This window comes from Pongo abelii, chromosome 3 (genome assembly GCF_028885655.2).
Source record: "Pongo abelii isolate AG06213 chromosome 3, NHGRI_mPonAbe1-v2.0_pri, whole genome shotgun sequence".
In the NCBI taxonomy this organism is placed as follows: Eukaryota; Metazoa; Chordata; class Mammalia; order Primates; family Hominidae; genus Pongo; species Pongo abelii.
The window spans coordinates 95,225,148-95,251,697 of record NC_071988.2 but is presented as its reverse complement, the minus strand read 5'-3'; the positions used below and the strand labels follow the sequence as shown (position 1 = coordinate 95,251,697).

General features: G+C 36.6%; 1 protein-coding gene across 1 annotated transcript; it reads left to right on the top strand.

Moving 5' to 3' along the window:
- Positions 1-23,056: 23,056 nt before the first annotated feature.
- LOC100440799 (C-X-C motif chemokine 3) lies at positions 23,057-26,061 on the top strand. The gene is made up of 4 exons (XM_002814865.4): positions 23,057-23,299; positions 23,398-23,521; positions 23,635-23,718; positions 24,541-26,061. Exons 1-4 carry the CDS (start codon positions 23,200-23,202, stop codon positions 24,554-24,556), a joined length of 324 nt encoding a protein of 107 aa, XP_002814911.1. The 5' UTR covers positions 23,057-23,199; the 3' UTR covers positions 24,557-26,061.
- Positions 26,062-26,550: the final 489 nt, after the last annotated feature.

Sequence of the window (26,550 nt, the reverse complement as noted above, 5' to 3'; positions counted from 1 at the left end):
TTTAAGGTACTTCTCAGAGCTCTGTAGCTGATTATAAACTGCCACATAAAAGTATCAAAGTGAAACAAGAATAGTGGATGACCAAAGTCTTAGAACAATCATGATTGAAGACACAATTTACAAGAAAATTTGATTATTTCTGTGACATAAAACAAATTTGCATAATAATTGTAATTACTACTTATATACTAAAGACATATGAGAATCACAGGAATCTCATACAATTTTGAAAAACATACAATAACACATTTATATAAATAGAAATCAGAGGAGGTTAAGCACCATTTTATGTGTGACAATGCTCCCTGCCTGATTTTATTACACCAAATAAGCTAAATATATCTCCTTTGGACTTCAGGGGCCCTAACATCAAAAAGTTAAAGCTGGCAGTGAAATGGTAGTAAAATGTTTTCTTTTTCAAAACTCATATCAATACAGTCAGAAAAAGTGAGTGGCTAGATAACTACTACTAAGTTTCATGTTGTTTCAATCCTTTTTACCAATATACAAAATATAATGGTTTTAAGATTTGACTGCATTAGTTAGCATTCTTCCTGTTGGAATTTTCATGGGACCTGATAAGTGCATTTATCTTGAGAAAGCCCTCTGGGGAACTCTGTATTCAATGCTGTCCCAGGAAGACAGTAGCACCCCAGGTTCTTAGGACAGAAACAAAATTGTCACATCAAAGAAAGTATTAAGGACTATAATACCAGAGGAAGAAAAATGGGAAATGAGGCAGAAAGAAATGAAAGCTCATAATAGGAGAATGCCTAACCACACTGGCTATTGCTGTGCACAAATAAGTTCCTGACCTCACAAAGAGGCTGTTTTGAGTGTTTGTTTTCTTCTTCTGCAGAAACTGTGAAACCAACTCAAACCAAGAAATTGGAGTTGTTGTGTTTACAGTAGAGAAATAAATCACCCCAACAGCAGGGCATCAGCCTCTGACTTCTCTTCCTCTGCTATGCTTAAAATTAAAACCTGGAATCTGGATCCATCGGCTCTAAAGCTGAGGAGTCTACTATACCACATCCAGGACCTCATGTTCACCTGTGAAGAGGTTAGTACTACTACTGACATTTTTGTCCTTCACATTAAAAGTGATAAATCTTTCCTTTTTTAGTGTAAGTTAGTTGGAATTTTTGCTGTTGCTTTAAAAAATTCCCTAAAATATGAAGCCAGATCACATGGAGAGGAAATAACAAATCAAATGTTGAGACTGGGGACTAATCCCTTGGCAGCTAGAGAGGAATTTGATTCAAAACTTGAGAGCTCACACACTAAAAAAACAGTCTTCTCATTTTATAGATGGGACTGTGAAGGCTCAGAGACCATGGCAAAGTTGTCAAATATCACAAAACTATTTTATTACAAAAATGGGTTAGAATTCAGTTTTCTGATATTTAATATAGGGTGATTTTCATTAAAGTAGATTATTTTCAGACTGCTGAAGAGTGTCAGCTTGAATCTTGGTCATAAGATTAGCTTTGTAAAATTTGTATAACCAGTCTCAGGGTACTAATTAATAACTAGCAACCATTCATGCTATGAGCCACTTTATGATAGTCTAAAGATAATATCGTGCGTACTGTAGCCAAATAACTAAAGTATAAAATGTGTTCAGCCACTTTATGTGGCCTGTTGAGTTACTCTGTCAGTTATCTATTGTCTCCACAATATGCAGTGAGTTAAAATAAACTGCCATTTTATTCTGGTTCATGTCTCTAAGGGTCATTAATTTGGGCTATGTGGTACTACAACTTGGGCTGGGCTCAGTTGGTTGGTTCTTCTGATGGTGTCTCTTTGGGTCACTCATGGGGTATAGTTAGTCTCCTGGTGACTGAGTGGGCCTTTCTCACTCATGTGTCTGGTTGGTGGTTGGGCCTAGTGCCTCTAGCAGATGAGCTTGGCTGTCTTCACATGGTGGCAGAAGCATTCCAAGAGGGCAGGAGTAGAAGCTCCTAGTCTCCTTATCTTGTTGACCTGGAACATCTACACATCTACAACATCTGAACTTGAATTCTCTGCAGCATAGCTAAGCTGTACATATACTTTTAGTTTGACAAATTCTATTAATAGTTTAAATGGGATTATGCAAATAGGTACAAAATACAAAAGCAAATGCTCTCTGAGGAAGTGCGTCTTAATTCCCTACTTTGTACAAACATGTCATTGGTAAAGTGGCATAGATATTCTCAAGACTCCATTTTGTAAGTCACCATTAACCACAACTGGCATTGACTCCTTCTCAATTATGCAGTTTCACCCCCAGGACATAATAGATTCGTTTCTTTATTCAACAAGCTCATCTCATCATGTCCCTAAAACCCCGATTAAAACAATGATTGAAAAACAAACTCAGTGTCTTTATTGGCTTATAAGTGACAAGCAAGCTACTTGATAAACTGTAACTTTTGTTCTTTAGTAGGGAGAGAGTAGGAGGAGAGCAATAAAACATTCTCAGGGTTGTAGAGAGCACATGCAAGTGGGCTGCAGTATTGACTCCACCATCTAGACCAGGATCAAGATCAAGTACAGACATGGGTACTCAGAACTCACCAGCACTCCTCCTGATGGCTGTCATTGTCCTTGGCACATTTGGTAAGCCAGCTGTGGCTCTTATCTTTTCCTTCTAGGCACTGGAAAAACTCAGAAAAGCTTCCAGATGTAATGAGATTGTATTTGGAATTAATCAAAGTGTATAAACTGTGAAATTAAAATGTAAGTAGACCTATATAGTATTTAGATTATGGAGTGTCAAATAACTTTGTTGAATCAAATGAAAATATCTGTTTAACTTCCTAGAAATATCTGGCTCTAAGAGTCTATACTTTTCTTATTAGAGATGATAGAAAGAACATTACTAAAAATAAGTTTCATATAAAATATCTAATCTTAGGAAAAGTAAGAAAAGGAAAGAAAGACTAACCCTATTAGTATGTATATACATACACTCAAACTGCAGTTGGATTAATGTTATATATATTTATATTAGTATGGATTTGCATAAGTTAGTATAAGCTATGAGTCTTTACCACAAAGCACCGTTAAATGTATATTCTGTATATGTTTTCTGTCAATTATATAGGTACTACCAAAATGTATGATGTATTTTCCTTCATATAAACATTCATCAATCAAATATTAATTTATTGATATTAATTCATAATCTTGTTATATACCTGACCCTATGCAGAATCCTTATCATCTAGAAATTACAAAGATAAGGAGCTTTTGGTCTAAGTTAAGATCTTTTTGCAGAAAATATACTCCATTTTCACACAGAAATTAAAGATTTTTCAGTAAGGGAAAGGGATCAAAAAAGGGGAGGAGAAGTGAGAAGGGCTAGAAGACAGAAGAGAGGAGAGAAGGAAGAGAGGAGGAGGGAGTTGGAGGGGCTTATGTTGTCTTTTTTTTCTTTTTAATTTGTTACTGCTTTCCTTTTCCTTCTTCTTTCCTCTCTCCCTCTCTTATCTTTTCTCCTTCCCTCCCACCATGCCTTATTTCTGTTTATTCATGGAAGTAAAATAATTGTACTTAAAAAAGAGGAGGAGAAGGACCCAAGTACCCCAGGGGAAATCTCAGCCAACAGCCAACACCAACCACCTCCCATGTGAATGAGGCCATTTTTTATTTTTAACCATTTCACTTGCTTCTGACTGCACTCACTGAAGTGAGCTTAACCAAAGAACCTCACATTAACATGCAGATATATCAGAAATAATATATTTATTTTAAGCCACTGAAAATAAGGTTGACTTATTACACAATAAAAGAGGATTAATAGTACTTGGTAAAAATTTAATGTGTTTGCAGGCTCTAGAAAAACATTATGCTAGAATTTCCTCAAATCAATGTGTATGAAGAGAAACTGCGTACCTTTCATACATCTGAGATTCAATAAACGGCATTTATCAACATAATTTAAAGTATAAATTCTGAAGCCTGCAAAACTTTGAAATACTTGTATGTAATACTACCCAGGAAGATACCTCCCCCTCAACTCCTTCACCCTCCCCACTCTCCTCCCACTTTCAGCCCATGCTTCACCTGTGGGCAGTAGACAGTAAAACCTCAATTAATTTGAGTGCCAGAGTAATTGACATCTGAACAATTCTTATCAACTAACAGTTACACAGAAAGCACGTTTGGTTTCAGCACTTATAGAAAATCTTTTGCTGGTTAATATTTTAATTTATTGATTAAGATACTTTAACAAACTTATACAAAATTGTACTATCCCTAAGCATTTTCTGAAGCAATTGTTTTTGTGATTGATTTGCATTTGCAGGTGGCAGTCTATTTCCTTCATACTTGAAAGAAGGATTTGGGAAAAGTGTGTTAAGAATGTGCTGTGTGAGGCAGAAAAGAGCTAGTCTGTGTCTTAATTTTATGAATAGTGGTCCTGCAGTGTCTCTAGATAATTTTGTTTTAAAATAGCTACCATAAGATGTGCTTTAGGTCTTAGATAACTTGCTTGTTTCTGAATGACTCTGCATTTATAAGACGACTTAAAGGGAAAAGAGATAAAATAACTTACCTCCTGCAATATACACACATACACAAAGCCACGGTGACAATGTAAGATTTATATAAAGGCTGTGAAGTTATTTTGAAACAAAAAAACCTGACTTTTTTTCTACTTCTAGCATTTATTTAAATCATAATTTTGTATAAGCTAATTGCTTTCAACTGAATTACTCATTTAAAACATATCTTTTAACCATTTTTGTACAGTTTATCACTGTGAGTATAGTGTTTCTGATCTTGGAAATCAAAGGGAATGATGCAAGTGACAGTAATAGCAGTTAACAGTAGCAGTTGTCATCATTGTCGTAATAGTAGAGTATGACTCATAGCCCATTACTTTGCACAAAGTTTTTAGGCCTCACTTTTAAAAAAGAAATAGTTAAAATGACCAAGTCATGCAAAGAAGCGAACTTCGTAAAGCCTGGCACATAATTGATGCTTAATCAATATTTTTTGAGTAAAAGAAAATTAGCAAAAAGTTGTTTTATATTAAAAGCTGACTAATAGGCTTATACAATTTTGATGACTCATGAAATTTGTTACTACTTCCTCATGATCCTTGCTGACGATGTGTCTTTTGTGACAAGCCACATTTGCTGATTAAGGCAATGACTCAAAGATACTGTGATCCATGCCTACCTCTTTCCTACTGTCAACTCACTCAAAAACATCATTACTTCAGGAGACTTTTCCTGTAGTTTCCTCAAAAGGATTAGGAACTTTTTGGAAATCTTACTAATGAACGAGGAAAGAAATCTGGATAGGGTTAGTATGGAAAGACAAAAAGTGTCCAGTGAAGCCAATAAATATTCTCAACATGTTTAGGGGGTTGAACAGAAAATGAAAGATACTATGAATAGTGCTAAAAACCTTTATATCTTGCTCTGGAAATGGCTTTGATTTTATGATTGAATGAAAATGTATCTGACTTGAGAATTCACAATATCTCAATCTCAATAACAAGAAAAGGTTGTAAAGTCACCCTGCAGGAGGAGCTAGAAAGAAGCCTCCTCTCCTCATTCTGTGTCCTGCTGAGCTTCTCTCTGCAATTGACTCCACATCTCAGCTCTCAGAAGAACCCAAACTCTCAGCTTGTGCCCTTCTTTTAAGCTTGCTTAAGACTAGACATTTCTGTGTTGAGATGGGAAGAAAAATTATTTTAGTTTAATATTTTCTACTGCTAAATTCTAATTTATAAGAAAAAATTAAGTAGGGTGGAAAAAAATAAGAAATACACTTATCTACTGAAATTATTTCTGTGGAGGCATAAATAATTTTAGAAAAGTTTATTGAAAGCCAAATGGGAAGACAGACCTGGAAAGACACATCAACAAAGTTGGGGGTGTTCTAGAGTCTTTCACAAGCTAAAAGGGCTTTGTGGGAAAGTTTAGAAGAAGAGAGGAAGACTCCTCATACCAGAGTTGTCCTCTTTTTCATTGGAGGATAAAATAAAGGAGTTACAATCATTAGATTACTACATACAGACTAAATGTCTACGTGCAAAACAATCAGAAAACTTCTTGTTTCAGCGTAACTTAGAAATAAATCATTATCCTATTCACTGTCATCAGGTTCTACATTAATCGGTACATCAACAATCTGAGGAACTCATAATAAAATGCTTTACTCAGAGATAGAATGTCAACATCAAGTCATCAAACCTTTCCAAGGTGGGTTAATTTGGAAGTCTGCTTACTTATAATGTAAACTGTAAAATGTGACCTATAGGTTATCACACTTAAAAACAGTTCCAAATAACTTCAGTAGGCATAGTGAATAATTGTTCAACAATAGGAAAAATTGGCTTGAAAACTAAAAAAAAAAAAAAAAGAGAGAATGAGTTTTGTTTGTAGTTTCTTGATAAAATTATAAAATTTATTTCTAAGGCAGAAAGAATTCAGTAAGCTAAAATCCAAAGTAAGCCTTTGATGATAATTGGCTCTTATTTTATCCATATAGTCCCAAAGAACATCTGCTGTCTTTGGCACTAGAAACGAAAGAGAACGATCTCTTTCAAGGGCCATACATTTGTGGTTTCAGGTGCCGCTAAAGTGTCTATAGGAGCCTATAAACAAAGCCTATAAACTGCATTGTAGGAAAGACAGCACATATTGTTACAGGCTCATACAAAGAAAATACATGTAGTGTTTCAGTCTAGTTCTTACCTTCCTAAGTAGAGTTCTTACACATGTGTAAGGGAGATAGGTATTGAGAAAGGGAGAGTGGGAATGTGAAGTGATGCATAACATGCAACTTAGTAGGAATTTTGACCTGTCTGGGTTGGGCACAGCTTGACAAGCTTGTGTGTGTGTATCACCACATACCCTCACTTCCCCCTTCCCTACCTCTTTCTCCTTACTGACTTCGAGGGACAGCATATAAATGACATCCAGGGGTATGAAAAGCAGACTTGTAGGCAGCAACTCACCCTCAAGAGGAAGTCTTCAGGCTCTAGAAACATCTTTAACTTCGGCTTCTGCACCATAAGCCTCAGACTCAATGCCACCCTGCAGCAGTGCCAGATCACTTTGTGCCCTGCAGGTGCTGCTGTTGACTGTTCTGGGTTCCTCCACCAATGGACAAACTAAGAGAAACATAGGGAAAAGGAAATGTAGAGATCTGTTCCTTGCACCTGTTGCTGCTTCTGCTATACCTGTATCTGGGAGAAAGACTGGCTTGGTGCTCCTGGGGCTGGAGAGTGCCATTATAACAACAACTCCAAGTGGAGGAGTCACAAAGAGGGGGCACTTCACATTTGCTGGGCATTCTGCTGGGCACTTTACTAAAGCTTTACAGATCATATTCACAATGGCTTTATGAGAGAGGTACAATTACCTTCAATTTACAATTGAGAGAACTGAGAAAAATATTCACGACCACTAATAGATCACTTTTTACCCCAGCTGTAAGTGTAGACAGTGACTTGTACACTGAACTGCGCTTGTGTGTGTGTGAAGTCAACCTTTGCACCTCATCCCAGAAACATCCACAATTTGTGGATCCCAGAAACATCCCAGAAACATCCACAGCAGGACCCCATTGCAGCAAAGACAAAGTAATGTAAGCCACTGCTTCTGTGCTATTGACTCATCAGGGAAGCCCTCTACCTCCACCCTCATCTGCATTCATTTCCTCCAGTCTCACAAATCCTTTCTGATATTCAGGTCAGGACACCCAAAGATAATTCTATTCTCTCTTACGGAGCCACTCTGAAGGATGGGAGGAAAATCTGCCTGGATCCAGATGCTCCCAGAATCAATAAAATTGTACAGAAAATGTTGAAAGGTGATGAATTCATCTGGCTAATTTATTAACTTTCTGCTAAATCTTTTCACTGGAAGGGGAGGATTTTGAAGCCTTGACTTTCTCGAATTCTTATTTATCCAGGATACTTATTCTTACTGTATTAAAATTTTGATCTAAGTTCTATTCTGTCTCAAAAATCACATTTTATTCTGAGAATGCTGGATAAAAGATAACAGAAAGAAGGTGAAAATAAGCAAGCCATGCTTCCATATATAATATATGTTTTACCCCCAATCCTTGGCTAAACATTGTAGTGTACTTTCCCTTTATTTATTTGAAAATTTCTATTGAAACACATCTTTGTTGATTTTTCCAACCCCACTCTACTGTTAGACTAGACATGCTGATGATAATAAACAGATTTAATAATGGTTAATGATGTTAGGAATCACACAGAGCCCAGCATAAAATACTTGCTCAATAAATTTTTGTTAGTATGTTCAGGAACTTAATAGGGTCTTTTAGTGTCTTAGTGCTAGTATGTCTTACTTAAAACATCTTCTAAAAGTTTCTTCTGATGTTTGTTTTAGCCTTCAAACCCTAAAAATAATAAAGTTGTAGAATGTAAGTCTTGTATACTCTGCTTTTTTACTTTAAAGTATATATATTTACCCCTGGTAGAATAAAAAATAGATGATGGAAATGAATTAATGTATCCCATTAAAAAACCTGTAATATTTTTTGAAACAAGAAAGAAAGAAAGGAAAAAAAATTCTTGAGGTTAAATGTTTTACCCTCACATGTTTGTATATATTAGCATTTAGTTAACATCTACATGGTTACAATTCTAGCATTAGTATTGACCTTGTAAGTAAGTACAATGTAGAACTTAACCTTTACTAGACTACTAATTCTTTTTTTAATCAACAAAATTTCCATTTATTTCTTAACCCCTAAAATTTATATCTACAAAATTTTCATTAACAAAATTAATTTTGTTACTACAAAAGTATTAACATAAGAATAACACTTTCTATTGATTTGTTGTTATATATTATTAATTTGAACATAATTGCTGTGGATAAAAGCTTTACTTCTTCCCTTCTTGTTTTGTTTCACACTTTGGTATTTCACAATATGGCCAACAAAATTCACAAGATATGATCTATATCATTCTTTATATAGCATGATAATAGTTCAAATTTATTAATCACTTTTAACCAGGCATATAAAGTGTTTTGCACGCAGGAATAAACAATTTTATGAGATAGTTATGACCCAGCTAAAAGCACATCCTCTCCAGTCAGAATAATGGGCTAACCTGGCTCCACCACTTGCAAGTTCTGCAACAGCTATTGGGTTGGATGCAGATGTTCAAAAATGCAGTACTTAATAATAGGACTGCATTCTGAGAAATGCCTCATTAGGTGATTTTGTCATTGTTTGAACATCATAGTATGCACTTACATAAATCTAGATGGTATAACCTATTGTACACCTAGTGTAGTATAGGGGACATTACAGATACAACTAATGATGTTTACAGCCAAAGAAATCACACAGACTATGGTACTCCATGCACCCAGAATCAAAGCCAAAGTACTTGACCCACCAAACACCATAAATACATCTTCAGAAAAAAGTTCTCCCCTACTAAAGAAAATTCCAAAATAGGAAAAAGTTCCTTTTATACCACATACCCAGAAATCAATATAAGGATACAGGAAACATAAAAAAGCAAGAAAATATAACACCTCAAAAGGAAAACATTAATTCTCTAGCATATATCTTGATCAAAAAGAAATTTTCAAAGTTCCAAATAAGGAATTCAAAATATTGATTTTTTTAAGGATACTCAGTGATATTTTCGAGAATTCTGAAAGACAATAGAAATAAATTTTTAAAAATCAGAATACAAATGATAAATTTACTGAAAAGGTAGATATTTTTCATACAAACCAAATAAAAAGCTTAGAACTTAAGAATTCATTAAAGGAAATATAAAATACATTTAAAAGTGTCAGTAATAGGCTAGCTCAAGCAGAAGAAAAAATGTTAAAATTTGAAGACAGGCCTTTTGAAATAATTCAGTTAGATAAAAATAAAGAAAACATAATAAAGAAAGAGCAAAGGCTTTGTGACATTTGAGACAATATAAATGAAAAAATAAACAAATTATCAGTATCCCTGAGGGTGAAGACACAAAGAAAAGATTTGAAAATCTATTCAATGCAAAAATAGATGAAAATTTCCAAATCTAGCAAGAGATTTAGACATTCAGATTCAGGTGGTTCAATGTGCCCAGAGAGATAAAATGCAAAAAGGTTTTCCCTATGGGTGTCTAAAGTCAAAGTTAAAAATAAATTCTAGAAACAGCAAGAGAAAAGTGTTCAGTTACCTATAAAGAAAACCACATCAGACTAACAGTGGATTTCTCAACATAATACTTCCACATCAGAAGAGAATGGGAAGATATATTCAAAATGTTGAAGGAAAAAATCTTCCACCCAAGAATACTACATCTAGCAAAATTATCCTTTATAAATGAAGGTGAGATAAAGTCATTCACAGAGAAACAAATGCTGAAGGATTTCATTACCACTAGACTAGCTCTGAAAGAAATACTCAAAGGAATTCTAAACCTAGAAGTGAAAGGATGACATTTACCATCATGAAAACACACTAAACTATAAAACTCACTGGTGAAGCAATCATACACAAGACGAAGGGAAAGGATGCAAATGATAACACTACAGAAATCCACCTATCCACAAGAGAAAACTATAAGACAAAAATAAAGGAACAAAGAATATATAAAACAACCAAAAAATATTTAACAATATGACAGGAACATAGCCTCATATATCAATAACGACCTGAACATAAATGGATTAAATTCTGCTCTTAAAATATATAGAATGGCAGAATAAATTTAAAAAACATGATTCAGCTATATACTGCTTACGTGAAACTCGCCTTGCCAGTAAAGCCACATACAGACTGAAAGTAAAGAGATAGAAAAGCATATTACATGCAAGTGAAAACCAAAATCAAGCAGGAGTAGCTATACTTATATAACAGAGACTTTAAGTGAAGAACAGCAAAAAAGACAGAGAAGATTATTATTATTATTTTTAAATTCTGTTTATTTGTACAAACATAATGTAGTATTTATCTATATAAATGTGTTCCCTTTTATTATAGTCTCTGAGGGTCCTAAAGAACAAATACTTAAAAAATGTTTGGACAGTTTGTTATCTATAGTCACTCAACTCAAATGTAAATAATTGCCATTTGTTTGGGTGCTTAAATAGCACTTAATTATGATTGGTAATGAATAACTCAATACTTAGTTAATTGTATATCCACTGGCAATTCTGAACTTCCATTGGTGTGTGGTTTTTTAATTTTATTATTATACTTTAAGTTCGAGGGTACATGTGCACAACGTGCAGGTTTGTTGCATAGGTATACATGTGCCGTGTTAGTTTGCTGCACTCATTAACTCATCATTTACATTAGGTATTTCTCCTAATGCTATCCCTCCCCCCTCCCCCTACCCCATGACAGGCCCCGGTGTGTGATGTTCCACTCCCTGTGTCCAAGTGTTCTCATTGTTCAATTCCCACCTATGAGTGAGAACATGCAGTGTTTGGTTTTCTGTCCTTGCGATAGTTTGCTGAGAATGATGGTTTCCAGCTTCATCCATGTCCCTGCAAAGGACATGAACTCATCCTTTTTTATGACTGCATAATAGTATTCCATGGTGTATATGTGACACATTTTCTTAATCCAGTCTATCATTGTTGGACATTTAGGTTGGTTCTAAGTCTTTGCTATTGTGAATAGTCCTGCAATAAACATACATGTGCATGTGTCTGTATAGTAGCATGATTTATAATCCTTCGGGTATATACCTAGTAATGGGATGGCTGGGTCAAATGGTATTTCTAGTTCTAGATTCTTGAGGAATTGCCACACTGTCTTCCACAATGGTTGAACTAGTTTACACTCCCACCAACAGTGTAAAAGCATTCCTATTTCTCCACATCCTCTCCAGCACCTGTTGTTTCCTGACTTTTTAATGATCGCCATTCTAACTGGTGTGAGATGGTATCTCATTGTGGTTTTGATTTGCATTTCTCTGATGGCCAGTGATGATGAGCATTTTTTCATGTGTCTGTTGGTTGCATAAATGTCTTCTTTTGAGAAGTGTCTGTTCATATCTTTTGTCCACTTTTTGATGGGGTTGTTTGATTTTTTCTTGTAAATTTGTTTAAGTTCGTTGTAGATTCTGGATATTAGCCCTTTGTCAGATGGGTTGATTGCAAAAATGTTCTCCAATTCTGTAGGTTTCCTATTCACTCTGATGGTAGTTTTGACAAAGAAGATTACTATACAATGACAAAGCAATCAATCCAGCAAGAGAATGTAACAATTCTTACTATATATGCATCTGGTACTGGAGCACTCAGATACACAAAGCAAATATTACTAGATCAAAACAAAGAAAGACTGCAATACAATAAAGTAGGGGACATCAACACCCTTTCCCAGCATTAAACAGATCATCCTGATGAAAATAAACAAGGAAACATTGGGTTTAAACTGGACTTTAGACCAAATAGACCTAAGAGACATTAATAGAACATTTTATCCAGTAACAGCAGAATATATCTTCTTTCTATAAAAACATGGACTATTATCCAGAATAGAACATGTTAGGCCACAAAACAAGTCTCAACAAATTTTAAAAAATCAAAATTATATTAAGAATGTTTTCAAATCAAAATGAAATAAAATGAAAAATCAATACCAACAGGAACACTGCAAATAATAGAAAATCATGGAAATTAAAGAACATGCTCTTGAATGATGATTGGGAGAAGAAAGGAATTAAAATGGAAATTTAAAAATTCCTTAAAAAAAAGAAAGTGGAAATACAACATACTAAAACCCGTGGGATATACAGTGCTAAGAGGGAAGATTACAGGAATAAATGCCTACATTAATAGGAGAATAATCACAAACTAACAATCTAGCAATGCACCTATAGGAACCAGAAAATCAAGAACAAACCAAAGCCAAATATAATAGAGGAAAACAAATAAAGATCAGAGCAGAACTAAATGTAATAGGGACAAAAAAATACAAAGGATCAACAAAAGAGTTAGTTATTAAAAAAGATAAACGAAATTGAAAATCCCTAACTGATTAACCAAGAAGAGAGAAGAAAAAATCTGAACAAACAAAATTAGAAATGAAAAAGGAGATATTACAACTGATACCATAGAAATACAAAAGATAATCACAGAGTATTATGAATAACTATAGACTGACCATCAGGGAAACCTACAGGAAATGAATAAATTCTTAGAAACATACAACCTACCAAGACTGAATTGGGAAGGAATAGAAAATACAAACAGACCAAAAATGAGTAGCTAGATTGAATCAGTAATAAAAAGTATCCCCAAAAAGGAAAACCCAGAACCAGATGGATAAACAGCCAAATTCTACCAAATGTACAAAGGAGAACTAATACCAATTCACTTGAAACTATTCCAAGTACTTGAAGAGGAGGAAATTCCCCTTATTCTATGAAGCTGGCATTACTCTGACAATAAAACCAGACAAGGACACAACATAAAAAGAAAACTACAAGCCAATATACCTGATGAACAGAGATGTCAAATCCTCAACAAAACACTAGCAAACTGAATAAAACAGTACATCAAAAAGATAATACCCTATAATCAGGTGAGATTCATACCAGGGATGCCAAAATGGTTTGATATACACAAATCAATAAATGTGATATATTACTTCAACAGAATGAAGTATAAAAATGATATGATAATCTCAATGAGTGCAGAAAAATCATTTGATAAAATGCAGTATCCCATCATGATAAATACTGTTTACAAATATGCATGGAAGAAATATATCTTAAAATAACAAAAGCCATATATGACAAACTCAGAGCCAACATAATGCTGAATGGAGAAAAACAGAAAGCCTTTTCTCTAAGATCTCAAACAAGAAAAAGACAACCTTCAACATAGTAATGTAAGCCCCACCCAGGGCAATCAGGCAAGAGAAATAAATAAAAGCCATCCAGATTGGAAAAGAGCAAGTCAAATTGTCCCTCTTTACAGATGATATGGTCTTATATGTAGAAAAACCTAATGACTACAACAAAAAAAGCCTTAGATGTCATAAATGAACTCAGTAAAATTATAGGATTCAAAATCAATGTACAAAAATTAGTAGGCTTCTATACACAAATACTGATCTAGCTAAGAACGAAATAAAGATGGCAATCCCATTTACGATAGTTATCAACAATGACAACAAAATTAAAGTAACTAGGAATAAATTTAATCAAGGAGGTCAAAGTTCTTGACAAGGAAATCTATAGAACACTGATGAAATAAATTGAAGATGACAGAAACAAATGGAGGGACATTTTATGCTTATGGATCAGAAGTATTAATATTATTTAAATGACCATGTTGCCCCCAAAAATCTACAGATTCAATGCAATACTGATGCCATTCTTCACAGAATTTAAAAAATTACTAAAACTTATATGGAATGAAAAAAGACCCTAAATACCCTAAGAAATCCTGAGCAAAAAGAACAAAGTAGGAGGCATCACATCATCTGACTTCAAAATATATTATCAGGTTATAATAACCAAAATGGCATGGCATTGGCGTAAAAATAGACACATCGAGCAATGGAATAGAATACAGAAGCCAGAAAAGAACCCACATATTTACAGCCTATTGATCGTTGACAAAGCTGACAAAAACATACATTTAGGGGAGGATACACTGTTCAATAAATAGTGTTAGGAAAACTGGATGGCCACATGCAGAAAAATGAAACTGGACCATCTCTCACCATATACAAAAAAACTACACAAAATGAATTAAAGACTTAAATATAAGAGCTGAAACTATAAAAATACTAGAAGAAAATCTAGGCAAAACTCTCCTGTACATTGGTTTAGGCAAATAATTTATGACTAAGATTCAAAAGCACAGGCAACAAAATAAAAACAAACACACTGCACTTACTTGAAATAAATGCTTCTGCACAGCAAAAGAAATACTCAACAGAGGGAAGAAACGATCTGCCAAATGGAAGAAAATATTTGTGAATTATTCTTCCAAAAGGTACCAATATCCAGAATATTCAAGCAACTAAAACAACTCAACAGGACAAAAATGAAAAAAACTCCACAAATAATCCCATTAAAAAGAGGGCAAAAGAGATGACAGAAATTTCTCAAAAGAAGACATACAAATGGCCAACAGGTATGTGAGAATATGTTTAACATTGCTAATCATCAGAGAAATGCAAATAAAACCCACGAAGAGGTATAATCTTACCCCAGTCAGAATGGCTATTATTAAAAAAGACAAAAAAATGACGATGTTGGTGAGGATGCAGAGAAAAAAGAACTTTTTTTTTTTTTTGAGATGGAGTCTTGCTCTGTCGCCCAGGCTGGAGTGCAGTGGCGCGATCTCGGCTTACTGCAAGCTCCGCCTCTCAGGTTTCCGCTATTCTCCTGCCTCAGCCTCCCAAGTAGCTGGGACTACAGGCGCCCGCCACCAGGCCCGGCTAATTTTTTGTAGAGATGGGGTTTCACCGTGTTAGCCAGGATGGTCTCCATCTCCTGACCTCATGATCCGCCTGCCTCAGTCTCCCAAAGTGCTGGGACTACAGGCGTGAGCCACCATACCTGGCCGAGAACTTTTATACACTGTTCTTGGGAATGTAAACTAGTACAGCCACTATGGAAATGTCTCACAAAACTAAAAATAGGATTACCATTTGATCCAGCAACCCCACTTCTGTGTATCTACCAAAAGGAAAATAATATATCAAATGAATACCAGCACTTACGTATTTATTACAGGACTATTCACAATAGCAAAGATGTGGAATCAACCTAATTGTCCATCAATGGAAGAATGGATAAAGAAAGTCTGTATATATACACACTGGAATACTATTCAGCCATAAAAAGAATGAAATTATGTCATTTACAACAACATGGGTGGAATGTGAGGTCATTGTCTTAAGTGAAATGAACTAGACACTAAAAAACAAACATCACATGTTCTAACTTATATGTGGAAGCTAACAATTTGAACACATGGAGGCAGAGAGAGGAAAAATAGATAAGAGACTGAGAAGGGTAAAAGGGAGGGAAGGGAGAGGATGAAGAAAAGTGGGTTAAAGAGTATAAATGTACAGTAGGATAAATGGAATAAATTCAATGTTTGATAGCAGCATAGGATGACTGTAGTTAATAAAAATGTATTGTACTCTGGTGATGGACATTCTGAATATCCTGATGTGATCACTATGCATTACATACATGTAACAAAATTTCTCATGCACCCCATAAGTTTACAGAAATTTAAAAAACCCACAGTTTGTCAACCAGTGTGTCTATAAGATTATAAAACATACAGGACATGTGGTGATAGAGAGCCTGTTTTAATTGTCTTCCTAGTAAAGGAAAGAAGAAAAGTAAATACATCTTAGATGTAAATGTTCCAAATATTTATTTCTTCACTGAGTCAGACACATGGGGATTATATCATTATCCAGAGTCTGTAATTAGAGGCAATAAAATCTGAAAGTAGAGCAGACAACAAGAGTTGGAAAAAATCAGCTGTGTTGGAAAATCAGTCTTTTTATCAATCTAGGGATGACTATAGAAACTATTAGGAAACAAGGATAAAGAAATTTGTACTTATGTCCATCAGAATACCTATTAAGTTGCACTGTGATTATTCATTTATCTGACTGTTTTTCTACTTTAAAACAGGGAGTAAGTGTCAAGCTTTTTTCGTCTCTTCATTCCGGATCTCAGAAAAATGCCAGGTAGAGTAGGTGCTAAATAAATGTTTGTCAAATATTTATTACATAAAGAGGAATAATACTGCAGTTAGTGCTGTAATGTAACAGCGCAGGTGGATACTGAGGATAAGGCACCCAGCTAACAGAAAGTTGATTGAACATTAAAGACACCATTTTGTCAACTCCTGATCTTGTTAGGCTCACAGGTCTCACCAAGTTAGTCATAGACATTCCAACAGCCTTATGCTATTTTTCCTGTCAGTGACTTCTTTGATATTTTAATTAGACTCACATTTGAAACTATTAGGGATTCTGTTAAGAGTCTGTCCACCCACATGCTCCAGTCATACACAGATGCTAATATGAGCACATTAAACATTATTTGATTGAAGACATTTACTTCTATGTATAACGTACAGATAGTAATGACACACAACCAAGCTCTTGTTTCCCCATTTTCACTGTAATTTCCACCATGTCTAATTGGATCCTGTATTTTTTGTGCCTTTAACTACTTCAAAAATGTCAATCAATGAACTAGCTCAGTAACACACCGGTAGAGCAACTCTGAAACCAGCATTGTATAGAAGTCTTTACTGAATATAAGGACAGAACTCAGAAGGAAAAAATCAAAAGAAAAATATTTCTGACCAAAAAATTGGACAATAAATAACCTTGACAAATACCATGGATTGGCCAAGTGCAGTGGCTCATGCCTGTAATCCCAGCACTTTGAGAGGCTGGGGTGGGTGGATCACGAGGTCAGGAGTTCAAGACCAGACTGACCAGCATGGTGAAACCCTGTCTCTACTAAAAATACAAAAATTAGCTGGGCGTGATGGCGTGCACCTGTAATCCCAGCTACTCATGAGGCTGAGGCAGGAGAATCACTTGAATCTGGGAGGCGGAGTTTACAGTGAGCCAGGATTGCGCCACTGCACTCCAGGCTGGGCAACAGAGCAAGAGCAAGACTCCACATTAAAAAAAAAAAAAAAATGCTATGGAGAGGGACACTTAAAATCAAGTTTTTATGATGATTCAAACTTTTCTTAGATGAAATCTGTGTTTTTATGCTATGCATGCTATTTTCATTTGTGGTTTATACATTCATCTTCTAACTTCCTAAATTTTGTTTCCAGAATAGTAAAGTCATAATGATGTTTTAATCTTCAAAACAAACTTCTTATGTAATTATTTCCAAGGGAAATTTTCTCATTTCCTTATTCTTTTGCAATTTTGGCAATCCTATGTTTTGTTGTTTTCATAATATATGATCATGATGTTATTTATTTAATGAATCGCACTTCCAGAAAGTTTAGGAAACAATCTTAAGAAATGAAGAGGCAAAACAATTTATAAAAACACTTTTAAATACAAATAATTGCCCATTCTTCCATCCCCCACCCAAGAAAACAGACCAAAGCTAAAATATTGAATGATTCTCAGTGTTACATGAATGATTTTAAGTACTTGCATATTGATCATATCATGAGATTATTATGCCAGGAACAGAAAAATAAATGATCTAGCATTACAAAAGAAAGTAAACAGATTAGATGAAGAATTTGGTGTTAGAAGTTGGATTTGATTCGACTTTATCTCTTCTACTAAACCTATCACTGTGGCTTATATGCATAGATTAATTTTAAATGTACCGGAAGAAAGAGAAGTTGCCAGACAAGCAGTCTCCGGGAGGCTAAATAGAGAGGACCATGAATGCAGCACCCACCATGCCCTTGGACTGTGGAGGTGGACTGATTCAGGAATCTAATGTCATGTTCACACATCTTCATTCTTCTCCGCTCTGAGCCAGAGTCATTACATTGGAAGAGATGAGTATGGGGAAATAGGGATAGCAGTTGTGAGGAAGAAGTTCCTAAACCAGTTTGGGGCAGAGCAGGGTTGCCCTCCTTATTTGAGCATGGTTATTTCTCAGGATGGAGCAGTGCCTAAGTTTAGGCTCCTCCAAAATGCAGAGTTTGAGTCATGAGCCTGCCATGCAGGTAATTTATTTGGGGACATGTTACCAATGCAGAGGACTTGAAAGCTGGGAAGAACAAACTAGGAAAAGAGGACATGGGTAACTGGAGTTCAATTCTAGTGGAGACCCTGTGAGAAATGGTGTAGAACTTCCACTCAAAACATGCAAAAGGGGGAAACATTTATCCATTGACCCCAGTTCCTCTTGTGAAAGGGATGTTTCCTGGCAGCAACAGAGAAACACTGGGCCAGAAAGTGAAAGATACCTGATTCAGCTGAGGCCAGGAGTTTCCAGGTGACATCTGCAGGCAGCTAGTGTTGTAGCAGTGACTGGAGAACAGGTGGCCTAGGAGATATAAGCACCGAGATTTGACTGTCTGCCAGTTTTATAAGGTTCCATAATGATTACAGGGCAAATGGAATTTGGCCACCAAAGCTTCCATTTTTAAAGATTCTTCCATTTCTTTAAGAATTGTTGCTTGAATAAGTTTAAACACTGCATAAAATCCTGGCATTCAACTCTTGAAAAGAAAATAGCTTGGAGAAACACTTGTTCTAACAAGACAATTTATTTTTTGTAGTCAACAGCATTATAAGCTTTGGCTTATGAAGATCTCATTGATACAAGCGACATGTTAGGGAAAAACACCACCACCACCACCAACAACAACAAATCCTCTCCTTTATACTTCATTTACAAAAACAAGTGATTCTGATGAGATTTTCCTCAGGAGTCAAGTTCTGCATAACCTGCAAATGTCCACTGCCTCTTGACATGTTTCATTCGCGTTATTCTCTTGGCGCTCTCCTTGTGTTGGGTCTGGAGACCATGATAGCAAACACTTTCTGATTTTCTTCAGTTATAAGAACTAGATGAGAGATCTGGAAAACATAATGCTGAAGGCAAAGTATTTAACGCTATGAAGCATGATGAACTGCCCAAACTGCGGCAACAGATATTTTGAATTTTCATATTTGAGCAAATATGTACTAAATCAAAATTCAATTTCCTGTCTAGAAAGCTAGCAGGTAAAACATGCACATGCCCTGATTTCATTTTGGTGGTATTCTAAATGGATTTAGAAAAATAAACTTAGAAAAAAATGAACTTAATTGGAACAATTTTCAATTTACAAACATTGCAAAGATAATACAGTGTCTGTGTGCCTTTCATCCTGTTTCCCTGAAAGTGAACATTTTACAACACCGTGGAACGTCTGTTAAAGCTAATAAACCACCAATGTCACGTTACTTTTAACTAAACTCCAGACTAAGGTGGGTTTCACCAGTTTTTCCATTAATATCCTCTTTCTGTCCCAGGATCCTATCCAAACTACCACACTGCAATGAGTTGTCACATCTCCAGTTTCCTCTGGACTGTGATGGTTTTTCAGTCTTTTATTGTTTTCATGACCTTGACAGTTTTGAAGAGTACTGATTAGCTTTAAGATTCTTCAGTATGAGTTTGAAGAATGTTTTTTATCATAACTAGATTTGGGTGATGAATTTTTGGAAGTGGTACCAAAGAGGCATCCTGGTTATGCCATTTTTATGACATCATATCAAGCGGGTACATGATATCCATATGACATCACACTGAAGACGTTTGTCTTCATCATTTTTTTAAAGAAGTAGTTTGTCAGCTTTCTCCATGGAAAAGTGCCTATTTTATTCTTCAGAATTGGGCACCTTAAGGAAAGATAATGAGCTACATCAATGCCACAGGAGAGAGTTACACTGTTAGTGAAACAAAACTACAAAGATATATTATCATTTTGATATATTTTCATTTTAAAATATGTAAATTTAAGCTATTCAACTAGGTCAAGAACAAATACATTTTTAAAAATCCTTCCTCCCCTTAAAGTACTAATTATATATCACAGTGCATTTTTACCATAGTTTAATGGTTAAGAGCCATTTTCTCTGGGTTTGATTTCCAGCCTCAAGGATGTATGAAGTTAAGCAAGTGACTTAACCTCTCTGTACCTCAGTTCCTTTGTTTGTAACCGTTAAGTCCCATAAAGATAACAATTAATATCTACTTCACAGTATTGTTTGGAAGATTGAATGAGTCAATATTTGTAAAACGCTTAGAAGAGCATAAAATCAATTCTCTGCCCCTTGTCTCTGGTGCAGAGGTTTATTAACTTGCCCATAGCATGAAGTTATTAAATAAAAAAGCAGCATGTTCCACATTTACCCAGAATCTTGTAAGCTCTTGTCATTTACCTTATGTTTGCTAAAGAAAAACAAGCAAATTTTTAAAGACCCCCCCCCCCATCTATGCGTATCTCCCGGTAAAGTACAGATGTGTCTTCCTTTCTGAAAGACTTCCTAAAGTAAAAACATTTAACTTTTTTATTTTTTATAAATTCCCAATTGAACTTTATTTTTCATTTATAAGTTTATTACAGCTCAAAACTGCAGAAGACATTTGGGACACTATTTTGTCCTCCACTGGGTCAATGTTTTTTCTGTATCTATCCTTTCTTTCAAGGAATTTAAGTAGTCAGGAAGATGTGAGAAAGGAAATCACTGAAAAAGAATGGAGCATATATATTACCTATAGTGTCTATTTTAAAGTAACAGGACATTCTAGCACACCTTTCTATCCATTGTCCAAGATTATTGTAATGACATCACAGATACCTGTGAGCACCAGTAACTACAAGACCATTTTGGAAACTGGGATTGTGGTGTTTATATGAACATTCTTCTTTCTAGGATGTGCTTTGATTTCTTAAGGACTCACACTGCTTTATATCAGTTAGAGACAGGGACAGTTGGGTGGCAGTAAGGGATACAGAAAATTTCAAATGTGAAAAACACTGGGGAGTAAAACTTGCCATTAGATTCTTCTTTTTCCTTTACAGAATTCATAGCAGGCTGAGTTTTTGTTCAGGCAGTGTCGGGAAAGAAATAGCCTTTTAAAAATGGAAATAGTCCACTTTATTTATTTAACAACCATTAATAAGGCACTTAATCCATGTTGTCTCTTACAAATGTTAACTCATTTCTCATAACCACTTTGTGCTAGGCACAGAGAGGCTTAATAACTTGCAAGTGATACTCTGCAACTACATACAGGCAGCACAGTTGCACGCTCTGTGTTTAGTTAGGGGCAAGGACTCTTATCCCTTGAACTGGGCTGTGTAGAGCCCTGTGCTTCAGGCAGATGCCATTCCTTTCTCCTCTCCTCCATCCTACTCCATGTGTCACAGAGGTCTGAGACCAACTTGTAGAATCACACTTAAACCCTCTAAAACCTAATGATGAATCAAAATACATTATCTAAAACTGCAGAAAAAGGGACAAAGGTGTCAGGTTAAAAAACTGAAATTCCAGACGAGAAAAAAAAGTGCCCTGTTAATGTTTCCAGAGAAAGATGCCCCAATGCTGAATACCAGAAAGTTCTATAGTAAATGGAATGTGATTTTATGTGTGATCTGGTGTTTAAATGTCATCAGCAGGCAGCTGTTTGCTCCTTCAGTGGGAATGGTGTTTGCACACCACGTACCTAGTGTCATTCGCAAAGACAGAACCAGAAACATTGAGCACATGAGCCTGCTGGACCCAGCCCCTCCACAGCTTCAGAGTGACAGCCAGTGTCATATTTCTAGATCAAATCTGAATCCCTCCTACAGGGAGAAGATCTCCAGCAGATTTAAGAAGTTCCAACATTTCAGAGGGAGGAAGGAAGTTATGCAGGATACAAAAGAAGAGGTCATGTTATACAGCCCTGGCTTCCATTGACACTAACACTGAATTCAACTTTTGACACTGATAATCTGTTGCCACCAAATGGAAAACGTAAACAAGATATTCTAAGTGTGATTACAGAATATGCAAAACAAAGAGCAAGCAGAACATTCTTCTCTGGAATCCGAGACGATGGCTGTACTTTCACAGAGAGCATGATGTTAGATGTACATGAAATACACTAAACCGAAAATGAGAGAGGCAGAGACTGGGAGGTTAACATAGAGGATAGACTATATAGAGAGAGGATAGCTGAGGGAAAACTCGCCTATCTCCGGGTCCCCAGCAAATCTGATAACTAAGGAGACAAAGCTCTCTTCCGCTAAAGAAGTCTTGCCTTTCCTGTCCTGGTTCTCACGGGTCCCCCCAGCTCTTTCCTCTAACCCTACCCCATACGCGGGGGGTCATCGGGGACCTAAGGTCCCCCCTCACAGGCTGTATCTTCAGCAAGGTGGACTCACCCCCCCTCCAGGAATTTGGGGCAGAAAATGAATATCCCAAAGTCCCAGAGTCCACGGGAATTACTCTGGAGGGCGAGGCGCAGGCGTCACCAGTGGACTCCCCCTACCTGTACCCGACTCCACCCCGGGGGCGGGGCCGTCGCCTTCCTTCGGGACTCGGGATCGAGCTGGAGCTCCGGGAATTTCCCTGGCCCGGCCGCTCCGGGCTTTCCAGTCTCAACCATGCATAAAAAGGGTTCGCCGATCTTGGGGAGCCACACAGCTCGGGTCGCAGGCACCTCCCCGCCAGCTGTCCCGCTTCTCGCACAGCTTCCCGACCCGTCTGCTGAGCCCCATGGCCCACGCCGCGCTCTCCGCAGCCCCCAGCAATCCCCGGATCCTGCGGGTGGCGCTGCTGCTCCTGCTTCTGGTGGCCGCCGGCCGGCGCGCAGCAGGTGGGTCCCGACGCCCTAGGGTCCCCGGGCCGGACGCAACTGGGGTGGGCGCCCCGCGCCGACAGCCTCGCTCAATCAGCGAGTCTCTTCTTCCCTAGGAGCGTCCGTGGTCACTGAACTGCGCTGCCAGTGCTTGCAGACACTGCAGGGAATTCACCTCAAGAACATCCAAAGTGTGAATGTGAAGTCCCCAGGACCCCACTGCGCCCAAACCGAAGTCATGTAAGTCCCGCCCCGCGCTGCCGCTGCCACCGCTGGGGTCCCCGACTCTCCCGCTACCCCAACCCTGTCCCCAGCCCGACCTCCTGCCTCACGGAATTCCCTTCTCGCTGCAGAGCCACACTCAAGAATGGGCAAAAAGCTTGTCTCAACCCCGCATCCCCCATGGTTCAGAAAATCATCGAAAAGATACTGAACAAGTGAGTTGTAATTTCCATATACACAGGCGACTGGAGCTGTTGCTCAGAAATACTGGCATCTGCCCCCTAAAAATAAAATCAGGGAACCCCAAGAGTTAGCTGAAGGACTAGAAATTGTGATTATTATTTTCACAATTGAAGTTGCCATTAAGGTTATTAATCTGATGTGGTGCCAGAGGATATTTCAGTATTTCAATGTCCTCCATTTCCAGGCCTAACCCCTGGGAGGGTAAATGTGCGTTTCTAGAATACTAAGTAGATTTGACTAACAATGCCAAAATGCCCCTTACCTGTTTTGGGACGTTTACCTCAGTCCCTAATGGGCTTCAGACCTGAAAAATGCAATGTCTGGTTTGGGCACTTCGAGTCTGTAAGCCTTCTTGGTGAAGAGCAGAAACTTTGCAGTGACACCTTCAGTGAGTTCAAGGCTAGGATCTCTGTCAACATTATTTAATCTCTTTGAGCTTTAGCAAAATAGGGTAGATAATGGTAGTTATTTCATAGGGTTGTGTGCAGCTTAAGGGAGATCATGAATGGAAATTTCTAACCCAATGTGACAATCAGTGACCAATATGTTTGGGCTTTTTCAAACCGAGAATCTAGTTGAGTTCACAGCCACCTCTTTCTTGAAAAAAAAAAAAATAGCATTCAGGAGTGCAAGTTTTCTGCTATAGAGGGCAGTGGGTACAGACAGACCTTCCCTGAGTGGAGGGCTGGGTGAGAGTCTGCATGGGGACATCCCTTAAAGCAACTTCAGCCACCAGAGTGACAGAAGAGTGGCCTTCCTTAGCACCTGCAGCAGTAACCCTTTTCTCATCACAGGGGGAGCACCAACTGACAGGAGAGAAGTAAGAAGCTTATCAGTGTATCATTGACACTTCCTGCAGAGTGGTCCCTGCCCTCACCAGAGCTGAAAATGAAAAAGAGAACAGCAGCTTTCTAGGGATACCTGGAAAGGACTTAATGTGTTTGACTATTTCTTATGAGGGTTCTACTTATTTATGTATTTATTTATTTTTGAAAGCTTGTATTTTAATATTTTACATGTTGTTATTTAAAGATGTGAGTGTGTTTCATCAAATATAGCTCAGTCCTGCTTATTTAATTGGAATATGATGGGTTTTAAAGGTGTCATTAAACTAATATTTAGTGGGAGACCATAATGTGTCAGCCACCTTGTTAAATGTTAGGGTGGGGAATTGGAGGGTGAGGGGATTGAAATGCAAGCAATTAGTGGATCACTGTTAGAGTAAGGGAATGTATGTACACATCTTTTTTTTATACTTATTTTTTTAAAAAAAGAATGTCAGTTGTTATTTATTGAATTATCTCACATTATGTGTTCAACATTTTTATGCTGAAGTTTCCCTTAGACATTTTATGTCTTGCTTGTAGGGCATAATGTCTTGTTTAATATCCATTCTGCAGTGTTTCTCTTTCCCTTGGAAAAGAGAAGTTACCATTACTGTTACATTTGTACAAATGACATGATAATAAAAATTTTATGAAAAAAAGTGCTTATGTGGTTTTTCAAAAAATTCTTCTTGACCTTTAGTTCTTCCCAGGCGCCCAAGGTGTTATACAGTTAGGCTGCAGGTTCTATCTAAATCTGTGCCTGCTTCTAGCTGGCACTTCCCTTATATTTCTCTTATTCAAAATGGACTATCTGATGCTTTTAGAAAGTACAAACTACTCCCAACCACTTTGATAATTCTAATTTTGTATAACATATAGCTGTTTTTCACACTGACCAATTTGTTATTCAAAATTAGTTCTTTACAAACTTTTGAATGTTATTGATATTTTAACATGGATGTCTGCTAGATCTGCTAGATGCTTTTGGTAAGCGGTTTTTCAAACACTTACTCAATTCTTTCCCATTTAATGAGGTTGGGAGCAAAAGGTAGAAAAGTTGGTTCTGCCTTAGAACTAAAAAAAATTGTGATATTAAAAAACAGTGACCTATTGAGATACTGTAATGTAAATATATGACAAAAATAGCACAAAAGACAGGTTGGGAGATAAATGGGTTTAGACTATAACATAACTCTTCAATTGTTAGAGAAAGTATTAAAAAAATTGCAGCAAGAACAAATATTGTAATTTGTAAGGTAACAACTAAAAGGAAAATGCAAAATTTTGGACTTAATGTGAAAAAGATATAAAATGGTGTAATAGAAAATACCTACCTAATACAAAAGAAGACAGAAATGAAGGAATAAACCAACACATGGGTCAAGGGCAGAAGAGACACATCTTTACAGAAGAATTGCTAATAATATGAGTATAGTCTCTTCCTTCCTGAAAGTGAAGCTTAATTCCCCTCTCCAGGTGCATGTAGCTTAGTGACTGGCTTCCAAAGAAAAGACTAAGAAAAAGGAAAAAAAAATTACGGTGGAGAAATTTGGCAAAAAATCTTAACCAAGTGATCAAGGTTATTGTCACCAATTATGGCATGTGAATATTACGCACCCCCTGATATAATGTGATGGAGGGACACTTCCACTCCATTTATATTCTTCCAGAAAATGCACAACCTTTGTATAATCACAACAAGGACATCATAAAAATCTGAACTGATGGACGTTTTACAAAACTCCTCATAAGTACTCTTCAACGCTGTCAAGGTCATGAAAAACAAGACAAAATCAATAAATTGTCACAGATTAAAGGAGACAAAAGTGATATGGGGACTAAATACAATGTGGTATGTTGAATTGGATACTGAAATAGAAAAAAGGACATTATTGGAAAATTGATGAAATCTGAATAAAGACAAGAGTTTAGTTAACAGCAATGTACCAATGTTAATTTCTTAGTTTTGTCAAATGT

Excerpts from the sequence above, each read along its gene's own strand:
- LOC100440799 (XM_002814865.4), top strand. The coding sequence starts at position 23,200 with ATGGCCCACGCCGCGCTCTCCGCAGCCCCCAGCAATCCCCGGATCCTG. Across the intron at positions 23,300-23,397 it reads CGCCGGCCGGCGCGCAGCAG|GAGCGTCCGTGGTCACTGAA; the intron begins GTGGGTCCCGAC and ends CTTCTTCCCTAG. Across the intron at positions 23,522-23,634 it reads TGCGCCCAAACCGAAGTCAT|AGCCACACTCAAGAATGGGC; the intron begins GTAAGTCCCGCC and ends TTCTCGCTGCAG.